Source organism: Rhodnius prolixus, unplaced genomic scaffold (genome assembly GCF_049639745.1).
Source record: "Rhodnius prolixus isolate KJV_2025 unplaced genomic scaffold, Rpr scaffold_9, whole genome shotgun sequence".
NCBI classification, from domain to species: domain Eukaryota; kingdom Metazoa; phylum Arthropoda; class Insecta; order Hemiptera; family Reduviidae; genus Rhodnius; species Rhodnius prolixus.
Window position 1 is genome coordinate 11,538,824 of NW_027411604.1, and position 22,593 is coordinate 11,561,416.

At 32.2% G+C, this 22,593-nt stretch overlaps 2 protein-coding genes across 5 annotated transcripts; one reads left to right on the forward strand and one right to left on the reverse strand.

The window, feature by feature from the left end:
• Nucleotides 1–946: 946 nt before the first annotated feature.
• LOC141454616 (uncharacterized) lies at nt 947–7,599 on the reverse strand. Of its 4 annotated transcripts, XM_074129052.1 has the most exons (13): nt 7,361–7,599; nt 6,590–6,739; nt 6,395–6,518; nt 6,261–6,324; nt 4,586–4,698; nt 4,391–4,500; nt 3,938–4,153; nt 3,650–3,862; nt 3,078–3,218; nt 2,602–2,784; nt 2,240–2,435; nt 2,026–2,172; nt 947–1,170 (listed from the first exon to the last, which is right to left on the reverse strand). In XM_074129052.1, the coding sequence occupies exons 1-13, from the start codon at nt 7,406–7,408 to the stop codon at nt 1,091–1,093; spliced, it is 1,785 nt and encodes a 594-aa protein (XP_073985153.1). In that variant the 5' UTR covers nt 7,409–7,599; the 3' UTR covers nt 947–1,090. The 4 variants fall into 4 exon arrangements, with proteins under 4 accessions (XP_073985153.1, XP_073985154.1, XP_073985155.1 ...); XM_074129053.1 differs by lacking the exon at nt 3,078–3,218; XM_074129054.1 differs by lacking the exon at nt 2,026–2,172.
• Nucleotides 7,600–19,636: 12,037 nt separating this feature from the next.
• LOC141454805 (cuticle protein 18.6-like) lies at nt 19,637–20,715 on the forward strand. The gene is made up of 2 exons (XM_074129434.1): nt 19,637–19,767; nt 19,894–20,715. Exons 1-2 carry the CDS (start codon nt 19,756–19,758, stop codon nt 20,527–20,529), a joined length of 648 nt encoding a protein of 215 aa, XP_073985535.1. The 5' UTR covers nt 19,637–19,755; the 3' UTR covers nt 20,530–20,715.
• Nucleotides 20,716–22,593: the final 1,878 nt, after the last annotated feature.

Consider the following 22,593-nt stretch of genomic DNA (forward strand, 5'->3'; position numbering starts at 1 on the left):
GAATGATTTATATATTAAAAAATTAGGTACAGAGAATACGGAATGCTTAAAAAGCTGAAACACCATAAATTAAAAATATTTTTTTTGGAGTAATCCACTAATATATTAAGCAAAGGATTTTTATCATTCATCTAGAAATTTACAATCTGTATAAAATTAAAAGAATTACATTAGATGCGAACAGAATGAGGGGTGGAGATCAAAGGTATAGACACTAACCAACACTTTTCCTGTGTGTGAACCAGACTATGGGTCCGTCCCGAAAGAAATTTCGGGACCACTCGCGGTTCATTCGACGAGCTGGATTGCCAGGAATGGTAGAAGAGTCAAGAGATTTTATGAAAGGAGAACAGTGAGAGAGAGAGAGATACATACATGGCCTTGCTCAGAATTAGGAGTGATGTTTTCATATATGTAAATAAATGCCGGTTTATTTGAAATAATGTAATTGAAATTATGCAAGCTCTGAGCAAAAAGGTTTAATCGGCAATTTCTCAATAAAGTAGAGTTTGAGATGGTTGTCAAGCAGTAGAACAATTTCCCAAACTTCAAGGCTGAGCCTGCAAAAAAAGATTTTTGAAAAAAGAAGACTTTTAGCACAATTTTATAGTCTAATATGCAGCTTTAGAATAAACTTTTAAGAATAAACGTTTCTCCAATATTATATTAAATTTCAAAGATTATATGATTAAGGATTGTCTTATCTCTTTAAAAGAAGGCGAGGCGCCGTGCCCCTGGATAAAATCACGCAATTTTTGTAACCTTACTAAGATTCAAGATATTTCTTTCATTTCGTTGGTCAATTTGAGCTTATTTAGTTGATCAACTACTTTATGTTTACAATTCAATAGGCGATTTCTTTACTATGAAAGAAAATAATACCTATAATATTATAAGAGGTGGGTTAAAAAGGAAACAGGGTTTAAAAGGTAATTCGAAGAGGGAATTTCAAAAAAGTCTGATTTCCATTTTAATTCTTTTAAATAAAGATTTAAAATATTGTTCTATGTAAAACTTAAAGAAAAATAAACATTACACATCACTAATATGACAAAAATGCTTTAGATTTTTTTGTTTCTATTTTTTCTATTCACCATTCAAGCTGTTTACTCGTACAAGACACACAGGAATCCAAAGGTACTCCTCGAAGATTAGTATCTTTTCCTTTATCTAAAAAAATAACATCACTATTTCATAATGAAAATAATATATTAACAAAATTGTAAAAATTGAATACAAAAAAATGAACACAGTTTACTCTACCGTTGGAGAAAAAATAGGATTCGTTTTCATTTTTAACAATCAATTTGACTTCCTCACAATTACTGATAATCTTCAAAATCAGAAGCTGACTGGTTTTTTACTATTGTAAATAACTAGTAATAACTTTCAAGCAAAAGACTCACATACCTAAATGGCAATTACAGAATCCTGTTCTTTCTATTCAAAAGTATTTATCTGTTCATAATAATAATTGAACAAATATTAAAAAGTAAAAGTACGTAGCTAAAGAACGTTCCCGGAGTTGAATTTAAAACAATGAGCAACAACACTGAGCTTCTCCACCGTCTGACCAAAAATCTCTCAACTTTACTTTCTCAAACCCCAACAATCCTTCATTAATTGAAAAGGAGTTTCTTCTATCTCACACTTTACAAAAGAGGTCTTATGCAAAGCCTATTTTTTGAAGGTGCCATCTAGAAACTAATCAAGAGCATGGAGACTCCACATCCTGGATAACAACCCTGAATGGAATACGAATCAACACCTTTGTCAGCCGACAGCCCGCTGAATTCTGATCCTCAAGAGTTATACTCGTTTTATCCAGCATTTTATTTTAATTTATTACTATTTAAAAAAATATGCATATAGTTTTTATAATGCTGCTCACTTTCTACAGTATAAGCAATAGATCATTACCACAAAAATTTTATTTTTAGAGGACCTAAACCATTTATTTCTAAAAACTGACAAGATTCTATCCCAAAAAAAATTAGAGCAGACACTAGATTTCCTGTACAATACCTGCTAAACGCAAAGTTTGACTCCTTTCAAAGTAGGAATTAGGATGTACAGTTATACTTTCAGAGGAATTGTGCTGCACATTAAAGTATTTAGCACATGCCAATTGTGGAAAACCACACTTCATTATTTCCCAAATTTGTTCAGCATCTGGAAAAAGTAAATGCTGAAAAGTTCAAAAAGAAAATTATCTTGAAAAAAAAAAATCAAAACAAACCTGTGTCACTAATTTGATTTCTTTTAAGCTCAAAAAATATATTTTCTTTGTTTAATAACTTAAAAGGACAGCCATGATATTCAACTGGGCCTGCCATTACTTTCAAAATAGTATTACAGTCGTGTGGCGGATAACTGAACATTTTCCCAACGGCGCCATAAAGATGACGAATGTGATAAGAATATTGCTTCTCAAACTGAAATAAGTATGAAATTTAAAATAATTGAAAAGTAGTTGGGTCTACAGTAATGGGTAATTCTGTTAGTTTTATCCGACAACAGTTTGCTGTAGCGAAGTTGATTTCCTCTTGGTTTCTGTTATACATTACAATTGCATGTCTAATGTCCACGAATAATACTCACATGTTTAACATCCATTTTTTTGGTAAAATGATTTCGCCAAAATATTAGTGCATCTGACAGAGGCATTCCACTTCCTTTTAAAAATAATCCGTATTGAAATCTACCACCATTCCTTAAATGGTGATTTTTATTTAAATAATAATTAAGTATATTCATACATAATGGAAATGATTCTTCGGCCAACTAAAACAATGATTTAATAAAATAGAATTATGAATTGGTGATATATATCGGCATTAGCAAAGTTCTCATATATTCCATTATAAGAATCGTTTTCAGTGACTTAGTTTCAACTAAAAAAAAATGATAATATTTCAATTAATAAATTGTTATTATCACAATTTTTTTTTCTGTTTATATCACAATAAAGACTAAATATACTGGAAATGTTTGCCCCAATATAACAAATTTTTTGGAGTTATTAGTTAAATTATGAATTTCATATGAACCTACATAGAACTATGGAATTTCTTTACCTTATCAACCATATTATGTTTTACAATCCTTTTCACGCCTGTACTTTTATTGTTAGTTGGCAACAATATTTTTTCAATATATTTAATAATGGAAATTATTCGTTTTTCATACAAAATTTTACATAAATTTTTATTAATAATCTGTAACATAATGGCTGTTAGTTGATAAAACTAGTTGTTAATATAGCTGTCCACTTATATTCTCGCTATATTATTTTTAAATTTGTTTTAAATATTGAGCAGAAATTCCCCAGTATTTGAATTTTCAAAATACTAAATTTCGATTATTAATTAGTATCTTTGATTTTATCAGTTGCAGCACGCATGTTTATTGTACCCTGACCGGTTCGGACTTTTATCCATGAATCAAGGATTTAGTGTAGAGATTTCGACTTCACTTACATTAATGTCTCGCACTAAATTTACAAAGGCACGCTTCATAACCACTAGACCAACACCCGCTCCGATTTATAAGTACCTAGGCTATAAAGGAAATGAAGAACGCAAATAGGGAATTACTGCAGTCAAATCAAAATTAATATAAAAATATTCACAAATCATTGTCTACTAACAGTCAACCTTTCTTGCACTTTCTTTCTAAATATATTAATTATTGCAGCAATTAATACTTCAAGAGGTACAAAAACAAATCCGTCCAATATTAAGTGATTTTTATTATGAATAATTTTTGATATTTCGGTAAAATGAATTTTAAAAACATCCCTTGATTGATCAATAAAGGAAGAATATCGGTGAAATAATTTCTGTTTTTCGGTAATATCTAGCTGAAACAAATGATATTTTTTTTTAGAAACAAAAAATGTACAGTACACAATAATAAATTGCGTACTTTATTTTACCTTTTTGTAAGGTATATTACAGGCTGTCAATACTTCAATCTTTTCTAAATCATTTAAATATTGCCATTTAACAAATAGCAATTTACTTTCTTGTTTTATAAACCATTTTTGAAGTTCAGCACGTTTTGAGAATCCAATGCACAAAACGTAATGGGTAATATTATCCATAAGGAGGTGGTTGTATTCATCTTCTTGAGATGTTAGGTTTCTAGTAATCTTCGAAATGCAGAATGAAAAAGTAAAATATGACGTATTTTCTAGATTGATAAGAATAGTAAAATTCTTAGCTTTTGCATTAGTTGCTGAAAACTCATTTCTTTAAATGGAAGTTTCGGCCTCTAGGGCCATCATTATCTTTTACTAGTTAGGTTTAATCTCACTACAAATAAACATTTTACTAAGATATGTAACATTACCAAAGGAAATGCAAATAATAAATAAAATTAAACTTACATAATGATAGAAATTGATGAACCCTTTTTCCTTAATTCGATTGATGATATATTTGAATTCAGTGCATTTGTTCAGATCTATGTCACCATAACTATCAAATATTTGTAACACTAATGAAGTAAAATATTAAAAATGGAATAAATCACAGCACAAATACATGTAAATAAATTTAAGAAATCAATAATTGTATACAACCTTCAAATCTTTCTAAAGTTTTATCGTACAATACGGACAATGACATGTCTTCGGTGGTAGGAGGTTTGGAATACAGATGAAGTGAATTAGGATACTCTTCTTCGATTAACTTGCTGCAATGACAGAAGAGCTAGTAATCCAACATAGAAACTTTCCTAATCCCTTTATAATCACTTATTAACATGTACTTCATAAGTCAAAATTTATTAATTAGGTATACATGAAAAAAAAGACAAACTAAAGGGATGGAATATTAAAAGTTTTACCAATTAGTCACAGATGAAAAAAGTGTATACTTCATTTTTTTGAGATATTAGTTTGTTAAATTTCTCTTTAAACAAAAAATTAGGTTTAGGTTGAGAAATGAAACAAATTTCTAATACCTAGATGGTGAAATATTCCCCTTCAGAGAATTTTACATTTGATGCGCAAAATATTATTTACCCTTGATCTTTTTGTTTTCTTTGAATGAGAAACAATGTCTAAACACTTTTTTTTAACCTAACATTGAGTTTGATGCCGCTTGTCCACGAAAAGAGTGCTCAGGTAGTAGTGCTGTTGTTGGAAAAAGGCCAATATATTGCTCGTTGTTGACACAGCGCAAATGCAGCTAATGATTGTTCATCGCCGCAGTGCAAGGAGACAGAAAGACCTGGATCATGCTTAGGTAGTGCAACAAAATAAGTCCATGGAAATGATTGGAAGCCGCTTTTAAGTGCCAGGATTATCCTTAAGTAAAGGTGGAGGTAAGTTGGCGGTACGAACAATGAAAGAAGTCGGTTTGAGCACCAAAAGAACCTTAGTTATCCTGGACTTATTTTATTCAGTACAAATCAGCAGGACTAATTACATAGTTGAACAGAACAGCAGTGGAAGAATTTTTCTCTGGTAAACTGATCTTGCCTTTATGAGAGACAGGAAGATGAAATCCATCTGTGATCGTCAAGTAACGAGCTGAAGGCAAGAAAGGTCTTATCGAACAATAAGGTCTTCACATGAGCAGAGATGTGACTTGCTGTTCGGTGATGAATGAGCAGTGCTGGCAGGACACTGAGATCCTCACCCACTTCCATTAACTTACTACATATCCAACCCTCATAAAAAATAATGGTTATGTGCAAACAAGACCACAAAAACAATAAATAAATAACTTACAATATACATAACTGTTGATTTGTATACATAAGCTTACAAAGGAGTAGGTGTCTAACACAAATTAAAAGCAGCTTTCAAATATTCTTTGAACTAGGAAAACTTCTTGCCCCCTTCAGGTTGCACAATCATTAGTAACTTAATGCAGCTAGAAAGTCACAACAAACAAGTATATATATCCGAACTTCTCTTTCCACCGCCAGAGTATACTCTTCTCATGGATAGAGGGTCCTAAACCCTCTAATATAAGGTTAAGAAAATGTATAATACATAATTTCTCATTTACGAGAAGGAAAAAACAACATACAAAAACCCCTGCAAAGGGATGATTTCAACACTTTCGTCGCCATTCTCACACTAATTCCTTTAAAAAACAAAAGAAGACTTCAGGTTTGTCTGAGAAAAAAAAAATCTTGAGAAGTTGTTAAAAAATATCCCGTTTTTTGTTTTTGCACTGAATGTAGATGATTATTGTTACAAGGATGCTAACAAATATTTATTAAAAAAAATATGAATCACCTACCTGTACCTGAAATCTACATCACCTACTGTTAATGTTATCTTAAAACAAAAACATTGAAACTCACCTGAAATTATTACAAGATTTTCAGATAGTATAAAATGTAAATACAAGTCTAATTAAATAAAAATACAAACCATCGAAATGGTAATCTTTCCCGAGTTTAACTATATCTTCAGAGAATATTTGACAACTGGACAATTTTCCCACCAGATTTCCATTAACGAATGTTCCATTGGAGCTACTATCTTGTAGAAAAAACTGTACCAAAATAATTAAAACAATAAACCTTATTGCTACTAAGAAAGTGTTAGATCAGTAAAATAAATTACCTTGTCTTTGGCAAACACAAGAAATGCATGGTAGTGTGATATATGAGGGTAGGAAGTCTTAAATAGAGCATTATTTGTAAAAGCAAATTCATTTTTATGGCATCTTCCTATTCTGCAAGGAACACCTTCCTTCAAGTACAAGATCCTTCGCTGAAAAGTTTAAGACAATATAATTCTTGTTTAGAGTTTAAAACGACAAAATAAAAATAGGGTAGTTGTGATAATTAAAATATTTCTTTATAAAACATACAGTGAAATCCTCAGCCTTTTTTAATGAAAGAACGGTGAATTAAGTTAGTAACCCGCTATTTATGTACATGTTAGTTTCATGTAAAAATGATGGTTTTTATTTATTAATTCATTTATTTTATTAGCATCCTCTGTAGGAATATTGTTCTATTCTCCTGAGGTTGGTATAATCTAAATTGTGCAGCAAATCAATGTAATAGATTGAAATTTCAAGTGCGGGTATTATAGTAAAAAAGTACTTTTGTAACTCTTTAACAGCTTCAGCCCATTTTTTCTATATTTTCTTAAACATTTTTTCAAAGCATGCACCAGGATTTACATCAATATTAATAAATTCTGAGAAACAAAAATATATACTCCCAAGAGGTAGATTCAGTGGCACTTATGAAATATAAGGATACGAATTAGAAGCTTCGTACATTAAATACACATCATAACTTGATTGAATTCTTGAATTTCAAATTCAATTAACCCAAAATATTCTTTACTTACTGCTAATTAAATCATGCCAGAAAATATTACCTTAAATAAGACCGAAGGTGCCCAATACTGCAAAACGACCGTGGCCATAAAAAGCTACACATCTATTAACTGTAATCACTAGAAAATATTATAACAAGACAATTGCACAAGACATCATTTTTATACGTTTTTATAGGTACAAATTTATTTATCTGTAATTCAAATCATGCAAATTTAAGATGCATTTCATTCTAAACTTATTCGGCATTATTCCAACCAAGTTGAAGGTTATGGAAACCAGGTACTATTGTGATCAAATGCGCCAAGTTTAAACATCCCGCACATAGCGGATATTTCAAAAACAAAAAATTTGAAGTGAAACATTCACCCGCTTTTCTTGCCAAAATTTTTTTATCTTTAATTGAATAATTTTCTTACAAAATAAATACTGATTTTCTTCTCTCATATACAACAGTGTTATTTAAAGTGTAAGACTTTGTGGAAGATTTAATCTACAATCATCATTGTAGGATGTATTAATCCAAGTAAGAGTTCACTGGGTTTATTCACTAGATGTATAAGAACGGATTAAAATTCCCAATTATTTGGGAAGAAAGTAAGAGATGTGAGGAAGTGAAATAGTGAACTACTTGAAAATCCACCTACTTGTAGAGCGGGTTTGCACTGAGACAAGAGATCTTTTGACAGATCAAGGGCCTTTAAGTCACTTCATCTCCATTGGATTTCAAACGTAGTAACTAAGCCATGAATGTTCTATGCCGTTATGTAGTTGCCAGGTGCGATTTAAAGTTTATTGGCAGTGCAGCATACGGCTGTGTGACCCTTAGGGAGCCATAAGGACTACTCCAACCTTAGCATTGGAGGTTCTGTAGATGTCGGAACCGCCTTCAGCTTTTGTTGGAAGAAGGCGCAGAGTTTTCTGAGACTTACTTCAAAAGTGAAATAGATCGAAAGATTTTGCGGAGGTCGTCAGGCATAGAAAACATCTTAAGGGCACTTGAGTACCCTGGAAACCAAACCAATAAGTACGTGTGAAGGGGTGGGATGTGAAAGACCGAGATCATTATTTGGCACAGTGGCCTCGATTCTTGAAAACTTAGAATAGGATATTTGGTGCTGACCAGATTTAAGGGGGGAGGTCAAGGACAGTTTAAAATCAGTGATATCCTCGACATTGCATTGAGACTGGCACACTCATCAGTGAACTTAAAAGAATTTCTGAGTTTTGATAAAAGTTTTTAGAAGTTCAGATCAGGAGCCCCGGTAACTGAGCGGTTAGAGGCGAGGCCCGCGAAGCTAATATGTATTGTGTGGGTTCGATTCCCGGTCTAGGAACTGAATTTTATTTAATGGTTAATATAAGAATTTATTGTAAAGTATGTTTGTTGGTAGCTTCCGTCCACGACACCTAATTTGGTAGTTGGGTGTAAAGCCCTCCTGAAAAAAATAGGTGTTTTCTTTACTTTATTTCTAACAGACTTTTTTTAGAAGTTCAGGTCCCTCGCGTTCTTTTGAAGCTCTAGTAACAATAATATTTCATTATGCATTGCCCTGCAGCGCCCTTTGCATTTTCCGATCTATATTGAAACTGCAATCTAGATTGATGAAAATATCCAAATTCTTTCTTCAAAGAAAATTAAATGGTACATTTTTATTTGAGTAGTTAGGTTACTTAAATTTCCCTACAGTACCTCAATTGCATTCTCACTTTAGAAGAACTTGTGAAAGACTATGTTTTGTAATAAGTTATTTAAATATGAAAATATGTGCTTACCTAAAACGGAAAATATATTATAATTTTCAGCAAATTCTAAATGAATAAAATATATGTAATCTTGTTAATTTGATGATTAGAGAGTAAAATGCTAGATTCCAGTCGCGGAGAACAAGGTAACATGAATTAGATCAACTTACGGTCAAGGTCTCTTCAAAACGTTCAAAACTCTCTAGCACAAAAAATAGTTATAAAGAACAACAATTCGGTTCTTTTTAAAAAAGCGTACATTTAATCTCCACACCTTTAGTTACCCATCCAAAATGAAAAAATTTGGGAGTATGAACGGACACATGAATTTCTGTTTCTTATGTTCTCCTTCAGCAGAGAAACCGGGTTAGAATACAACTGCTGGCTTTAACTTATACAAAATTATATTATAAAATAGTTATACACTAAAATTTATACAAACTTCCGCTTGAAAAACAATTTTTAGGACTCAGGGGACTTTGTAAAAATTGATTTGTGTAAAAACTCAAAACAGATAAATGGCATGGTTGCAGTATGATTAAACAAAAAAAAAAAAAATGAGTCTTTGTAACGAGAGAAAACAACAGGTGGCTAGCAGTATTCTGAGAAAAGGGCACTAATGACGATGAAGTCCATCTCAATGTTGACGCGCTTTAAATAAAATTGGAAAAAATATAAATAAGCACTTAAAATTTTCAAAACCAATAGATAATGCAAAACCAAAAAAAAAAGAAAAGATAATGCAATTATAAAATATGGATTTAAAAAAAAAAGTCTTGGCCTATTTAGTTGGTTGAGGATTGTAAACTTTGTCAAATTAAATTGTAAAGTCAACTCATTATCAATCCCTATCATAAAAATGAATAATTTTTATCTAAAAATCAGTTTAAACCAGTTTATTTCTTTGCGAAAGGTCAGTTTCAACCTTGCTTGGTTAATAATAATGTGGTTCAACGGGTGGGGTCTTCAAAGCTAGAAATCTTTCTGGTGGATTTTGTTTTTATTACTTTAGATAACTTCACTGGAAATCGTTATTTCTAATCTGTAAATTGTAAAACCGATAATGTTCAAAAGTTGTGCTATTTTTTAAATGAAAAATGTTAAAATGTTGAAATGTTTCAAGCTAAAGAACATACCGATTGAGCCCTCATGAGTGGTTTTAGGTGCTATATTTTCCACGCCTGCCGTTAAATATGTTTCTATTTTAACTTTTTGAATTTGAGGCTGCTGTTTTAGAACGAATTCATCTTAAATCGAGGCGATGGTTCATGTCTCCTCAATTCTATGTGGACCACCTTAAATGTAGAGTAAATGGTGGTTACATATGCAGCTCACACTCATTTATTTTTCTTGATACCACCCTAAACAGGACGATTATATTTTTAACTAAGATTCTCATTTTATTATTTTTTTAAAGTTACACCATTTTATTGATTTATTTATTTAAAAAAAATACTTTCTTTTTTTTCTGGCATTGGCTTCTGGTTATAATTATTGCTTTATTTGGCCAATATTCAGGTAATAATCTCGCAGTAAGTTTTTTTCCAATTAAAATTAAATCTTGAAATGCACTACAATTTCAAGATTATTTTTGTTTCGTAACACGAACCGCCCCGACGCTCCCACGTCTCTCATTAAATTAACATACTTGCGAACTATTCTAGATTGCTGATAACTATAACACCCAATATTTGTTCATGCGTTTAATTTTTTTTTGTTATTATTTCATGTTAGATGAAATGAACTTGCTGTATCGAAAAAGTACTCGTGAAAGTCAACGTAAAGTTCATCTTCAACAAAATATTGTTCACTTGCTCTTTCCACTCCAATAAGAAGTTTTGTAATCGGAGTAATTTTCGATTTTAAGTTTTTATCAGTTAAATACATTGAAAGGTTCTTTGAACATGAAAAAGTGGTTCTGACAGATTGGTTTCTGTATGTTATATATAATTGTAGACAGCATAACAAAAATAGAAAATCAGAGGTACAACGAATTTTGTATTTATTAGTGCTATTAGAGGGCTCTGTATGGTAATATAAGGCTTGGTCAAAATCAATCAACTAAAAGTGCCTCTACTGCAAAAATTTCTCAAAAAAAAAAAAAAAATTAGTTAAAACTATTGCAATATATGTAGTCCTGATACTTTCATTTAAAACAATTTGTCAGGAATATGCCGGGTTAAAGGCGAATCTAGAAAAAATAAAAAAAGATTTAAGGAGAACATTTTTGCAGGCTCTACGATACGCTATTGAAGATGATCCCACAAAAAGTACTCGGCAGCTACCCTCCGAAGTTGGTTTGTCACAGTCAAGGGTGAATCGCCACTTACACTAATTAGGTAAAATAAAGAGAGCATGTAGAGAAGATTCACATGAGCTCACCTTGCAGCAAGCCGAACGTCGCCTGGAAACATGCCGTTTGCTCCCGCAAAATCCTAGTAGCGAACGTTTCATTAAAAGGATTGTCATCTGCGACAAAAAGTGGATTTACTGGCGCAATCATAACTCATCAGGACAGTGGATAGACGAAGGCCAGCCCGCTCTGCCGGTCGCCAGGCGATGTCAATTTAAAAAGAAGACAATGCTGTCGGTTTTTTGGAATTTCAAAGGTGCCCACTATCAGTTTGTTCTGGAAGAACATTCTGTCGATTCTGAACTTTATTCGGATCAGCTGCAACGAATGCATCAAGTTTTGGGAAAGGCGATTCCCGGCTTTGGTGAACAGGAAGAATGTTTTACTGTAGCAGGGTTTTCGCCCGGCCGCCCGACACACGAAGCAAAAACTTGCTGAAATGGATGCCATCAAACTTCTACCGCACTTCTATGATCTTGCGCCTTCGGACCCTTACCTTTGCCGAGCAATGGCTCACTTTCTTAACATTTCAGACATTGGAGGAGCTAAAAACTGGCGTAGTAGACTATTTCCAGTCGAAACCCAAAGAGTGGTACCGGCAGGGAATCGAACAGCTGGCTTCTAGTTGGCATCTAACCATAGAACATAATGGACTGTACTTCGAAAGTTAGAAGAAATTTGTTGTAATTTAAAAAAAAAAAATCATTTTAACTCTTGAAACGGTCATTTTTTTGACTCACCCAATATTTTAGTGAATCTTATATTAGGCAATAAACATCTGCAAAGTATTCTAATTTGCTAGATATTGTAAGAGAAAGTTATGTCAATGATCACATCAGTTTCCGAACATTTTAGACCAACAACTTAACATCTTTAATTAAAAACTGTTCCATTAAATAAGAAATTAGCCAGACAATTAATTAAATAAAACAGATGCCTATGGAAGACCTTGTCTGGATACTGGCAAAACATTTGAAAGTATTTCTAAGAATTAATTTCGTAAAGATTTCTTTCAGAAATATTTCCTTTTTTAAAAATTCATTCAATCATTTTTATTTTTTTTTGTCATTTCAAATCCATTTTTTACAATCAACAATTTGTTGATACAAATATTGAGATATGAGACAACTTACATTTTCTTTGAAAATTATCTGAATCATTCTTTATAAATTTATTACTAGTATTAGATTAAGAAGAAAATTTTACATGTTTCTGAGAGTAGAATATTAATAAAATTAGTTCGATTAATTCGATTAAAATCAACAATACAAAATATTTTTAAACCTCTCTCGGAACTGAGAATCATTAAAGTGTAGATTTTTGAAAACCAACTCTATCATTGTCAAAGTGCAAGCATTGATTTAAAAGTTCACTCTGATGATGAGGGCACATACATCGAAACAGTTGGCAATTTGATGTAATTGCTTTTACAATAAATACAACCAACAAACCGCAGTCCAATTTATTTGCACTTTCTTTTATCCAACGCAAGAGGATAATATCGTGTTCTTACAAATTTTAAAATTTAGTTTTCACTGAAGATATAGATTTCATCTACTGATACAATAAAAGGTTTCTTTTTTCTTGGACTAGGATCTCCGCGAGGGAGTCCAAAGCCCTGTACGAAGGGCATTTCGAAAATTCTGACATTGTAACTAGACACTCACCCAATTCAGTTTAATTTCCCTTCTCTATAAAAAGAGATATTTTTGCAAATATACTAAAATTCCAATTGGATCAGTTTGTGTATCAACCGATCATAAATTAAAAATTGAGATAGCAGCATAACCCAATTCTAAATTATTGATAAACAAAATTAAAGAAATGACCAGTAAGTCTACTAATTATAAAAAAAAAAAAGTAGACCAAACGGAGTTCAGAGGGTGTTCCACAATAGATAGCCACTGAGTGAAACTGTTCCTCAGTCATTCTCATTATTTAAATATTTTAATGCAATACTTTTATTTAATTTTATTCAGGTCACATCAAATTACGCAAAAATCTATCAAAGTTGCATACAAAAAGTAAATAAGATTATAATTAAAAAAAAGTAAATGATGTGAAAAATAAATTAGTAATCTTTAGAGTATTTGGCCCTTGTAAAGGAAATAATTTTAAAATAATAGTAATTAAAAAAAAGTAAATGATGTGAAAAATAAATTAGTAATCTTTAGAGTATTTGGCCCTTGTAAAGGAAATAATTTTAAAATAATAGTGATTAAAAAAAAGTAAATGATGTGAAAAATAAATTAGTAATCTTTAGAGTATTTGGCCCTTGTAAAGGAAATAATTTTAAAATAATAGTAATTAAAAAAAAGTAAATGATGTGAAAAATAAATTAGTAATCTTTAGAGTATTTGGCCCTTGTAAAGGAAATAATTTTAAAATAATAGTAATTAAAAAAAAGTAAATGATGTGAAAAATAAATTAGTAATCTTTAGAGTATTTGGCCCTTGTAAAGGAAATAATTTTAAAATAATAGTAATTAAAAAAAAATTAAACTCTATACAGGAAATTGAACAAGCTAATTTTTCAGAAATTTTAGCATCTTAACTTTGAAATTTCAAGTATCCTAGCACAACTGTGATCAACTGTAAAGCGAATGGGCACTTAGCCATATCCCATTTACCCATTTTACTGACCATAAATTCCAAGAAGAAACTCGAATTGGAGCGATGTTTTTTGATGGTTTGGATTGATGAAAGGCATATGGCTTATCCCTACATAAGGAAAAAACAATAATTTTCAGAATTTAAATGTTTATGTTTCTAATTACAAATAAATCAAGTGTAAGGAAGAAATGAAGCGATTTTATTAGCAGAAAATAGAAAGTATCGAACAACATCCGATACCGTAATAGTCCCTCTTATGCCCGTTGAGATTATCGGTAAAGACTCAGTAGATTGTTGCAGAACTCTAGACGCAAGGAAGTTTAAAATTTAAGTTTTGAACGATTTCGACTTGTCCAATTTTCCCTGTTTGATTTTGGTATAATCTAGATAATTAATTTTTTTCAGACAGCCCATTAAAAAAATTAACTTGTATATCCTTTCTCATTAAAAATATCAAGCTAAAATTATTTAAACTTTTTGGTGTCCTTATGATGTAAGATCAGATTATTTCAAACGCACTGAGTTTTCAAAATTCAGTTAATGAATTTGCAAAGCATGTGAGTCAGCATCTTCTATAAAGTAAATATCGAGAAGTTGAGAAACGATAAGTAACTAACAGTATAAAGAGCTCTATTGAAGAAATATCACGTAATGTGAATCATGTATGTAAATTTGCAATGCTAATGTACTAATTAAATTCTAAATGAATATAGTGTAATTGTCTTTATGATTCAATTATTAGAAGATTAAAATTAGATGTTTTTTAAGTAAAATGCAAATATTTGTCAAGTATATTAATGTTTGTCGTAATGAAAACAAAGTTTATGGACTAATAAGTACAGTAGGAAGTTTCAGCTGTTTACGTAGATAGTACAGGACTCCCACGAGTAATCCAGTCGGCTGTACACGAGATTTTCTCTTCCCAGATGCCTCTGCAGATGATGGATAATGGCGAGTATTACGATGAAACACTTTCATGAAAGAACAGTAAATAAATATAAAATAGAAAAACACATGGTGGGTTCCCAGGTTCGAAAGCAGAGGAGCACTCTTAAATATCTATCCTCTTCCTACTTTAAATTCGATGATGAACAGAGGTACGTGAAGCAGAGAGAAATGAGCTAATGAGTGAATGGTTTCAAATTAAAATGCTCCATTTTTAAGGAAGTTTGGAAGAATTATGGGGATGGCTGGTAATAACGAACTAAATTTGCACGAGAAATTCTTGAGCTGGAGGCCAAGTTTGCTGCCTAAAGTTTTTCTCCGTAAGGAAAACTATCTATTACACACTATTTTTCGAACAATGAAATGTCTCCGGGGAATAGGTATGAACTGAGATTGATCCAGGCACATATTTCCGTGTCAGATGTTAACGCCCCTTAATTACAAAAAAAATAAAGAGATAACAAAAACACATCAAGTCCAATGTCAGAAAATGACGATAGCAAAGCAACAAATCCAGAAATATGATTAATATAATAAAGTAAACAGTGGCAAATTACATCTCCTTACAAAACTGTAATTGATGTACAAAATTTTAACCCTGCCTGGAAGTAGAAACATTTTGTTTTTAGTTCAAGGCTAAGTTAAAACTACAACGAATTATTTCACTAGTAATAAATATTATTATTTACATGATTTTTTTTACATAATATAGTATATTTCCTTACGGTAAAGTGGGTCATGAGAAGCACGACACGAAAGGATTCTCAAAAAAGTAAAAATATTTTGTATCAATATTGGATTTAAGATGCCTACAAATTTAGAGCTTTTCTAAGTAAAAGAATGAGAGCAAAATCCGATCTTTACCTCCTTGAAATGTCTCCGAATAACTGCTTCTAGGAGCTGGCCAACAGAGGCCCAATATATGGCGCAATCCAAGGCTTCATGCCAAATGATGTGTAACTGTGTCGAAAACAGTATCCCCGAATAAGTAGCGTTCCCAAATGAATGCCATCTTGGGAGAGCATTTGAGCTTCTACAGTTTGTGAACTGACGGGAGGTGGAGGATATGTCCTCTTTAGGGGGGAGGTTTTCCAAAATATTCTGGATTAAATAGGTTATTTTGGGTTCATTAGTCCCTATTTTGAACCCAATTAGCAGGGTACCCCCTGGCATTTAAAAAGTAGAAAAGGGTAAGTGATGCCGTTACATATATACCTATATATAATATACATATATATGTATATCTCTCGATGAATTTGGGAATAAGCTGCAAGTGAAAAATTGATGGAACTGGTGACGCGAACCAGGACGCCGAAAAACTTGCGGCAATGTTTCGTACAGTCCACTTGGAATGGCCGCAAATAAAAATGTCATAAAGAAAGAATAGAAGTAACTTGATTCGATGAAGAAAACTATCTTACAATAGAATGTTTTAAAAGAAAAATTATTAAGGTTCTTAAAAAGGAATTTGATTCAATTTCTTGAAGTTGAGATAAAAGGTAATCAAGCAATTGAAAACACCATTTCTCCTTGAGACTTCAGCGACAAAAATGATGATTGATGGAATCATTAACATTTCTTTTTAATTTGCTGCATGCCTGCAAATACCTGTTCCTTGGGGACAAGTGGTTGACATTCAAATAATTTCCAGCAAGAACTTCGAACTAACAATGTTTTAAGGTCTTCAACCGAAGAACATTGAACAATTAATATTAATTCACCATATTTTTTTAAATTATTATTTTTTAGATGTTATGTTAAATGTGACCTTTATATTTTAAGTCAGAGTAAATTTAGAATTTAGTTAAAGAACATTTCCAATCTGAAAAGCTTTCAGACATTTCATTTAAGCTTAAAATATTTGTTAATATAATTAGTGATCTTTGAAACAATAATGGGATAAGTTTCGCTTCCTTCTATGCTTCACATTAAGCATAGACTATAAATAGTTTAAGAAGCCCATAGGCCATCAAATGTGCGAAAAATAAGTTTACCAATCCGGGATGTGACTAAGATTCTTATTCCCGTAATCCCCCTTTTCTGACCATTTAAAAATGCTAAAAAAAAAAAAAAAAATCTCAGCAGTTATACCGAAAACTCGCTACATCTTGTTTATTCATATTCTTACATCTTGCTCAGTAAGATTTTAGAATCAACATCAAATGAAAATTTTTGATTGGATACGTTGCACCCAATTAATAAAATATGAAGTAGAATTCTGATATATCGAAGACAAAATTCTGATATTGGGATCAATGCCAATAATATACTTGGTGGCTACGACCTCGACAGCTGGTGCCAAAACAAAAAGAAAGAAAAAGTAAAATAATATTGTTGAAGCTAGTTGTCTGCATTTAAATGAAGTAAATTTTATAAAGTACGAAATATTGTTTTTTAATCACATCAACACCAATCTCCGAAGAATAGTTGGATTTTTTGTATGTGACTTCCAGAACAATAGATAGAGCAAACTACTTCTTTCATAAGACTTTGCCATAGCGACTGTTGAAGGTTCTAATAACATACTTCTGCCCTACTAGTATTGCGTGCATTCAAAAGGAAACATTTCGTCAAGGATTTAAGCAAGAAATGAAATCAACTTTTGATAAAAATACCATTATTATCAATAAATGATGAAATAAAATTAAAATTAACTTACAGCAATTTATATATTCAATAACTTGGATTTCAAAAATCTATTTTAGCGTTGTGGGTTCAAATCTGGTTTTATAAGATAAAAAAGAATTGGAAGCATAACTATGGCTTCTAAAAGAAAATAGAAAAATAACACCACAATTTGAAAACAATATACATAATATTTAGAGCATATATATATATACACGTACATGTCTTGCATGTATTATATTTATGGCTTTTAATTATATTTTAGCTTGATTCTCCAGTTCTGTTCACTATCGTATGTATCGAGCATTATCTTTTTAAGAGCTTAAAACACAATTTAAACTTATTTTGCGTTTACAATAAGTTCTCAATAGGGATTTCAGAGTTCTATTTTTGCGTTGTGGGTTCAAATCTGGTTTTATATGATAAAAAAGAATTGGAAACATAATCTATAACTTGTAAGAACTAAATGACATCGCTGTTGCCTTTGGCTGATTCATGTAGTCACAAACATTTTTGTAGATTAAGATATAAGCCTCGCCTGCCAAATAGAAACGGCTGAAATTAGGTATTTTAAATTGAACTATTTTTTTTTTAAGAAAGATTTGTGTCGTTAACTTAGTTCTTTTGCGTTAATCAATTTTAATAGTAGGATTTCTAATAATTTGCTCTGTTACCACCACCGGTCAATAGCCCTGATTTCCTAAGACAGTTATTATTTTATAATCAAGTTAGAAATAGTCACTTAGATTTAGGATAAATAATTTAAGCAATAAATCTCCTTTTATTTGGACATTGAAACAAAGAGCGCACAGGGTATGTTTTAACACAATTTTCTATTGGGATTGGAGAAAGAGGTGTTCAACTGCGTAGAAACAACTACTCTGTGAATTAATAGTTTGTTGAACGATTCTAGATGCCAATCTTGAATCTTAAGTTTTAAAGATGGCTATATTTTGTAGTCCAATGGTTTTTGAAGCGATATGAGGCATATTCTTTTTAGAGACGTAAACGAAAGTATAGAAGTTCTCTTTCAGTAAGATCTTCAGCTCACCTGATGCCCATGTGTCCGCTAGAATGGAGAAGAAAAGAAGCAAATAGGTTAAAGAAACTCCAAGTAACTGGAGATCTTATATACTCATTTAAAGAGGTAGGGCTGTTTTTTCCATCCATATATTGAAGATTAAAGTAATTTCAAAACCAACTGTAGATTTTAGATCAATAGTTTGGTTAGTACTAGTCAATTCAGATATTGGATATTAAAAAATAATAATAACAGTAATAATAAATATTTAGTAAAGATTCAAAATATAGAGAAAATCTTGCATATCAATTATACGAGTTTTGTTGAATTTATTGACAATTTAAATAAAAGTTTATTTACAGTTATGTAGGTGCTACACAGTTGTAAGAATGCAGACATGAAAAAAGACTGGACGTAGAGCTGAAGTGGTACGTGATGTATGTTTGTGATGAAAGCGAATGCCCAGTGGGCCAGCAAATAGAGGTGCCCACTCATCAATATTAATGATTGGCTTTATTTGCCAATGCTCAAGAGAAGAGTCCATGGTTTCTCTCTTCAATTATGTAAGCGCCTCCTCTACAATGGGAAATTTCGTCATAACAATTGCTCGTTGGGAGATGGACCTACCGAATACTGCTACAACTTAATTACAAGCTCCATATTTCAATTTTTTATTTCTTTGTAAAATAAATAAACTTATTTATATTTACTAAAAAATAATAATTCGTTAACTGGCTAGAAAGATATTTTTATAGAAAAATATTCAGATCAACGTCAGGATTGTCTTCAAATTTCAGTTAAAATTTACAAAAAGTTATGAAATGTCCAATTTGATTAAATTATTGATTGAAACTAGTACAATATTCCGAATGTTTAAGACGGTCATTAGGCTCTAGTTTTACTTAATTATTTTTAGGCGGTAATAAGGGAGCCAGCTGAAGTGAGGGTTGGGACTGACTGTTTTGAAATGTAGGTCAAATACAGTCCTTGGCAAGGTCGGTAGGGCGGGGCTGTCGTTAGCGAAAGTGTGGGGGTCGAATTAGCTAATCACAAGCATGTTTTCGAGTATATAAGCTCTTCGGAGCCGCTCACAAGATATGATACAGTAGAATCTGTCATCAATAACTATAAAACATGGCATTTAAGGTAAAAATAATTACCAGACACAACTTGGATTACTAAAGTGTGATAAAGTGTTTTTTTGTTTTTGTTAGTTCTATTTTAAAAGTGTAAGTAGTTAATGTTATTTATGTTTTTTCTGTTGGTTTACAGTTAATCGTTTTAGCAGCTTTCGTAGCTGTAGCTAGAGGAGGAGTCGTAGCACCTGTAGCTTATGCTGCCCATGCTGGTCTTGCCCACGCCGCTTATGCTGCCCCCTTGGCCGCTAAAGCTGTAGTCGCCGCCCCAGTAGCTTACGCCGCACCAGTAGCCAAGGCTGTTGTTGCCGCTCCAGCTTATGCTAAGACCGTTGTAGCTGATGAATACGACCCACATCCACAATACAGCTACGCTTACGATGTACAAGACGCTTTGACCGGTGATTCCAAGAGCCAACATGAATCTCGTGATGGAGATGTCGTGCACGGTAGTTACTCCCTCGTTGAACCCGATGGCAGCCGTCGTACTGTTGAATACACTGCTGATCCAGTCAACGGATTCAACGCCGTTGTCCACAAAGATGCTGCTGTAGTCAAAGCTGCCGTTGCTGCTCCAGTTGTTGCTAAAGTAGCTGCCCCACTCGCCTACGCCGCCCCAGTAGCTAAAGTAGCTGCCCCATTCGCTTACGCCGCCCCAGTAGCTAGAGTAGCCGCTCCACTCGCCTACGCCGCCCCAGTAGCTAAAGTAGCTGCCCCACTTGCCTATGCTGCTCATGGATATGCTGCCCCAGCTGCTTACTTTCACCACTAAGTCTTTCCAAAATTATGTAAATAGTTTTTATTTATAAGCAATAAAAAAAATTTAAAATCCTCAAACATTTTCCTCTCTGTTTGAACATGAACATGATAAATATTGCTTTTGTATCAAACGTATTTATTTTATTGTGACATTGTATAAAACGTTTATGTAAAAAAATATTTATTTTTCGAAATTTAATATTAGTCAAACCACTCTTCCAAGTTTTTTTTTTTCTATCAACAATGAGTGATGCTAACAAATTTATTTATTTTTCAAAAATATTTAAATTTGTTATGTATATAAATGTAAATAAGTGAATAAATGTTGTACGTTTGAAAACCAGTATTTTTCGCTCAAGTTTTTTGCAATTTTGAAATATATTATTAGAGGAGATAATCATATTTATTGAAGCAAAAGAAATCTAGAATAAAGTGTATGATTTAAATTTCTAAGTATAAACTAACTATTAAATCTGAAATTATTTATTCTGAAGTTAATGAGATTCATTTTAAATCAAAACAACGTTATTAAGAAGGTATTATTAAATAAGTAAATGGAGAAGTTGAACTGATGGCAATTCAGCTCAATGAGGTTGCACGCAGCTCTGGATTAGTTGGTGGGGTCTCGAGATTCGAGATTATGTTGATTGCCTAGATGATCATTGACCTCAGGAGTCTTTTGGGTTCAATGACGGTCTCTGGAGTGAGTTCACTCTTTACTGACCAAAAAGTCACCCAAACCCAAAGTCAGGATCATGCAGTAAGAAAAGAGCGATTCTATACTTGTAACAATTGTGCATTACAGACTCAACCCAAGTCTGGATTTTTTTCTTAACGAAAAGCTCTGCTAACCTACCCAGCTTATTGGTTAAAAACAGTTACATTTACAATATGGATAATTATCCAGTTACAAATATAAGAATTAAAAACGATCAGTTACGGATGAAAGCATATGAAAATTGAATAGTGAAAAATGATGAATAAATTTAGGCCAGTGAATTCCAGGCTGTAGGACATCTTGTATATTTTGAGAATATTCCGCGCAAGAAAGGTTTTCACCTGCCAATAAAGTTAAAAGATAATCCACCAGCAGATCATTGAGAGAAGAGGTCCAATCGTAACTAAGAAGGATATTGGTACTTAGTTATAAGAACATGTCTGGTAAGTACAGTCTTCAAGCTCTTCAAGTGAGAGAGTTCTTCTTGTGGGTGGATTAAGTATGAAGTCACCCCAACGCAATTTTTCTCTCCGGATTTATCCCTCATGGATTCGCGGACCTGAGTCATTAAGTGCAAGACTCGATAAAGAATAGGTTTGAGTTTCGCTATAAAAGTAGGATGTGAATCTTATATATGGATTATATAAAATATTAAAGGTTTTACAAAATTGTATGAAATAGAAAATTAAATTTGACCCTTTTTTTTCATGTTCAATTTCAGTTTTTTTAAGGCTAGGAACTCTATCCACAGCCTAGGTCTAATTAAATAGATATTTCTATTTAATGGGTGCCACAATAGGATCAAGATATCTACAGGCAGACTCCTAAGGAACCTAGTAGGTTTGAACTCAATGGTAGGGCCTTAGTGTGCCAAGGTAGAATTCTCCAACAGTATAAGGAATATAAGGAAATGTGAACTAGTTATGCCAGGTGAAGGGTGTTTTCCGGTAAGAAGAATCAATATACAGGCCAGCCGTCAATGTTACAGCTAAGGTAGATCACTTTCTTGTCAAAAATTATGGAAATATAAGGAAATTTGATCTAGTTAGGTCAGATAAGTGTTTTCCGCCTAAGGGATAACATAGATCTCGTTAATTCATTGTTAAAATAGAAGATAATAAAGGACTTGTGAAAAAGTTAGGCCAGAGGTAGGGTGTACTTTTGTAAGCAAAACTAATATACAGGTCAGCACCATATGTTACAACTATGGTAGATCTGTTTCTTTTCAATAATTTCCTAAATGGAAGGAAATTTAAGGAGTTCTAAGCTACTTAGGCCAGATTTAGGTGATTTCTGGTAAAAAGAACAAATATACGGGTACTCGATATTAAAACTAAGATACATCTCTTTTTCTTCAGT

What these genes read in the sequence shown, in the direction of transcription:
- LOC141454616 (XM_074129052.1), bottom strand. Translation starts at nt 7,408, where the DNA reads ATGGCCACGGTCGTTTTGCAGTATTGGGCACCTTCGGTCTTATTTAAG. An exon ending in TTGTGTTTGCCAAAGACAAG is followed by an intron (nt 6,519 to 6,589) that starts GTAATTTATTTT and finishes ATTTTGGTACAG; the next exon opens with TTTTTTCTACAAGATAGTAG. An exon ending in GTAATATACCTTACAAAAAG is followed by an intron (nt 3,863 to 3,937) that starts GTAAAATAAAGT and finishes CATTTGTTTCAG; the next exon opens with CTAGATATTACCGAAAAACA.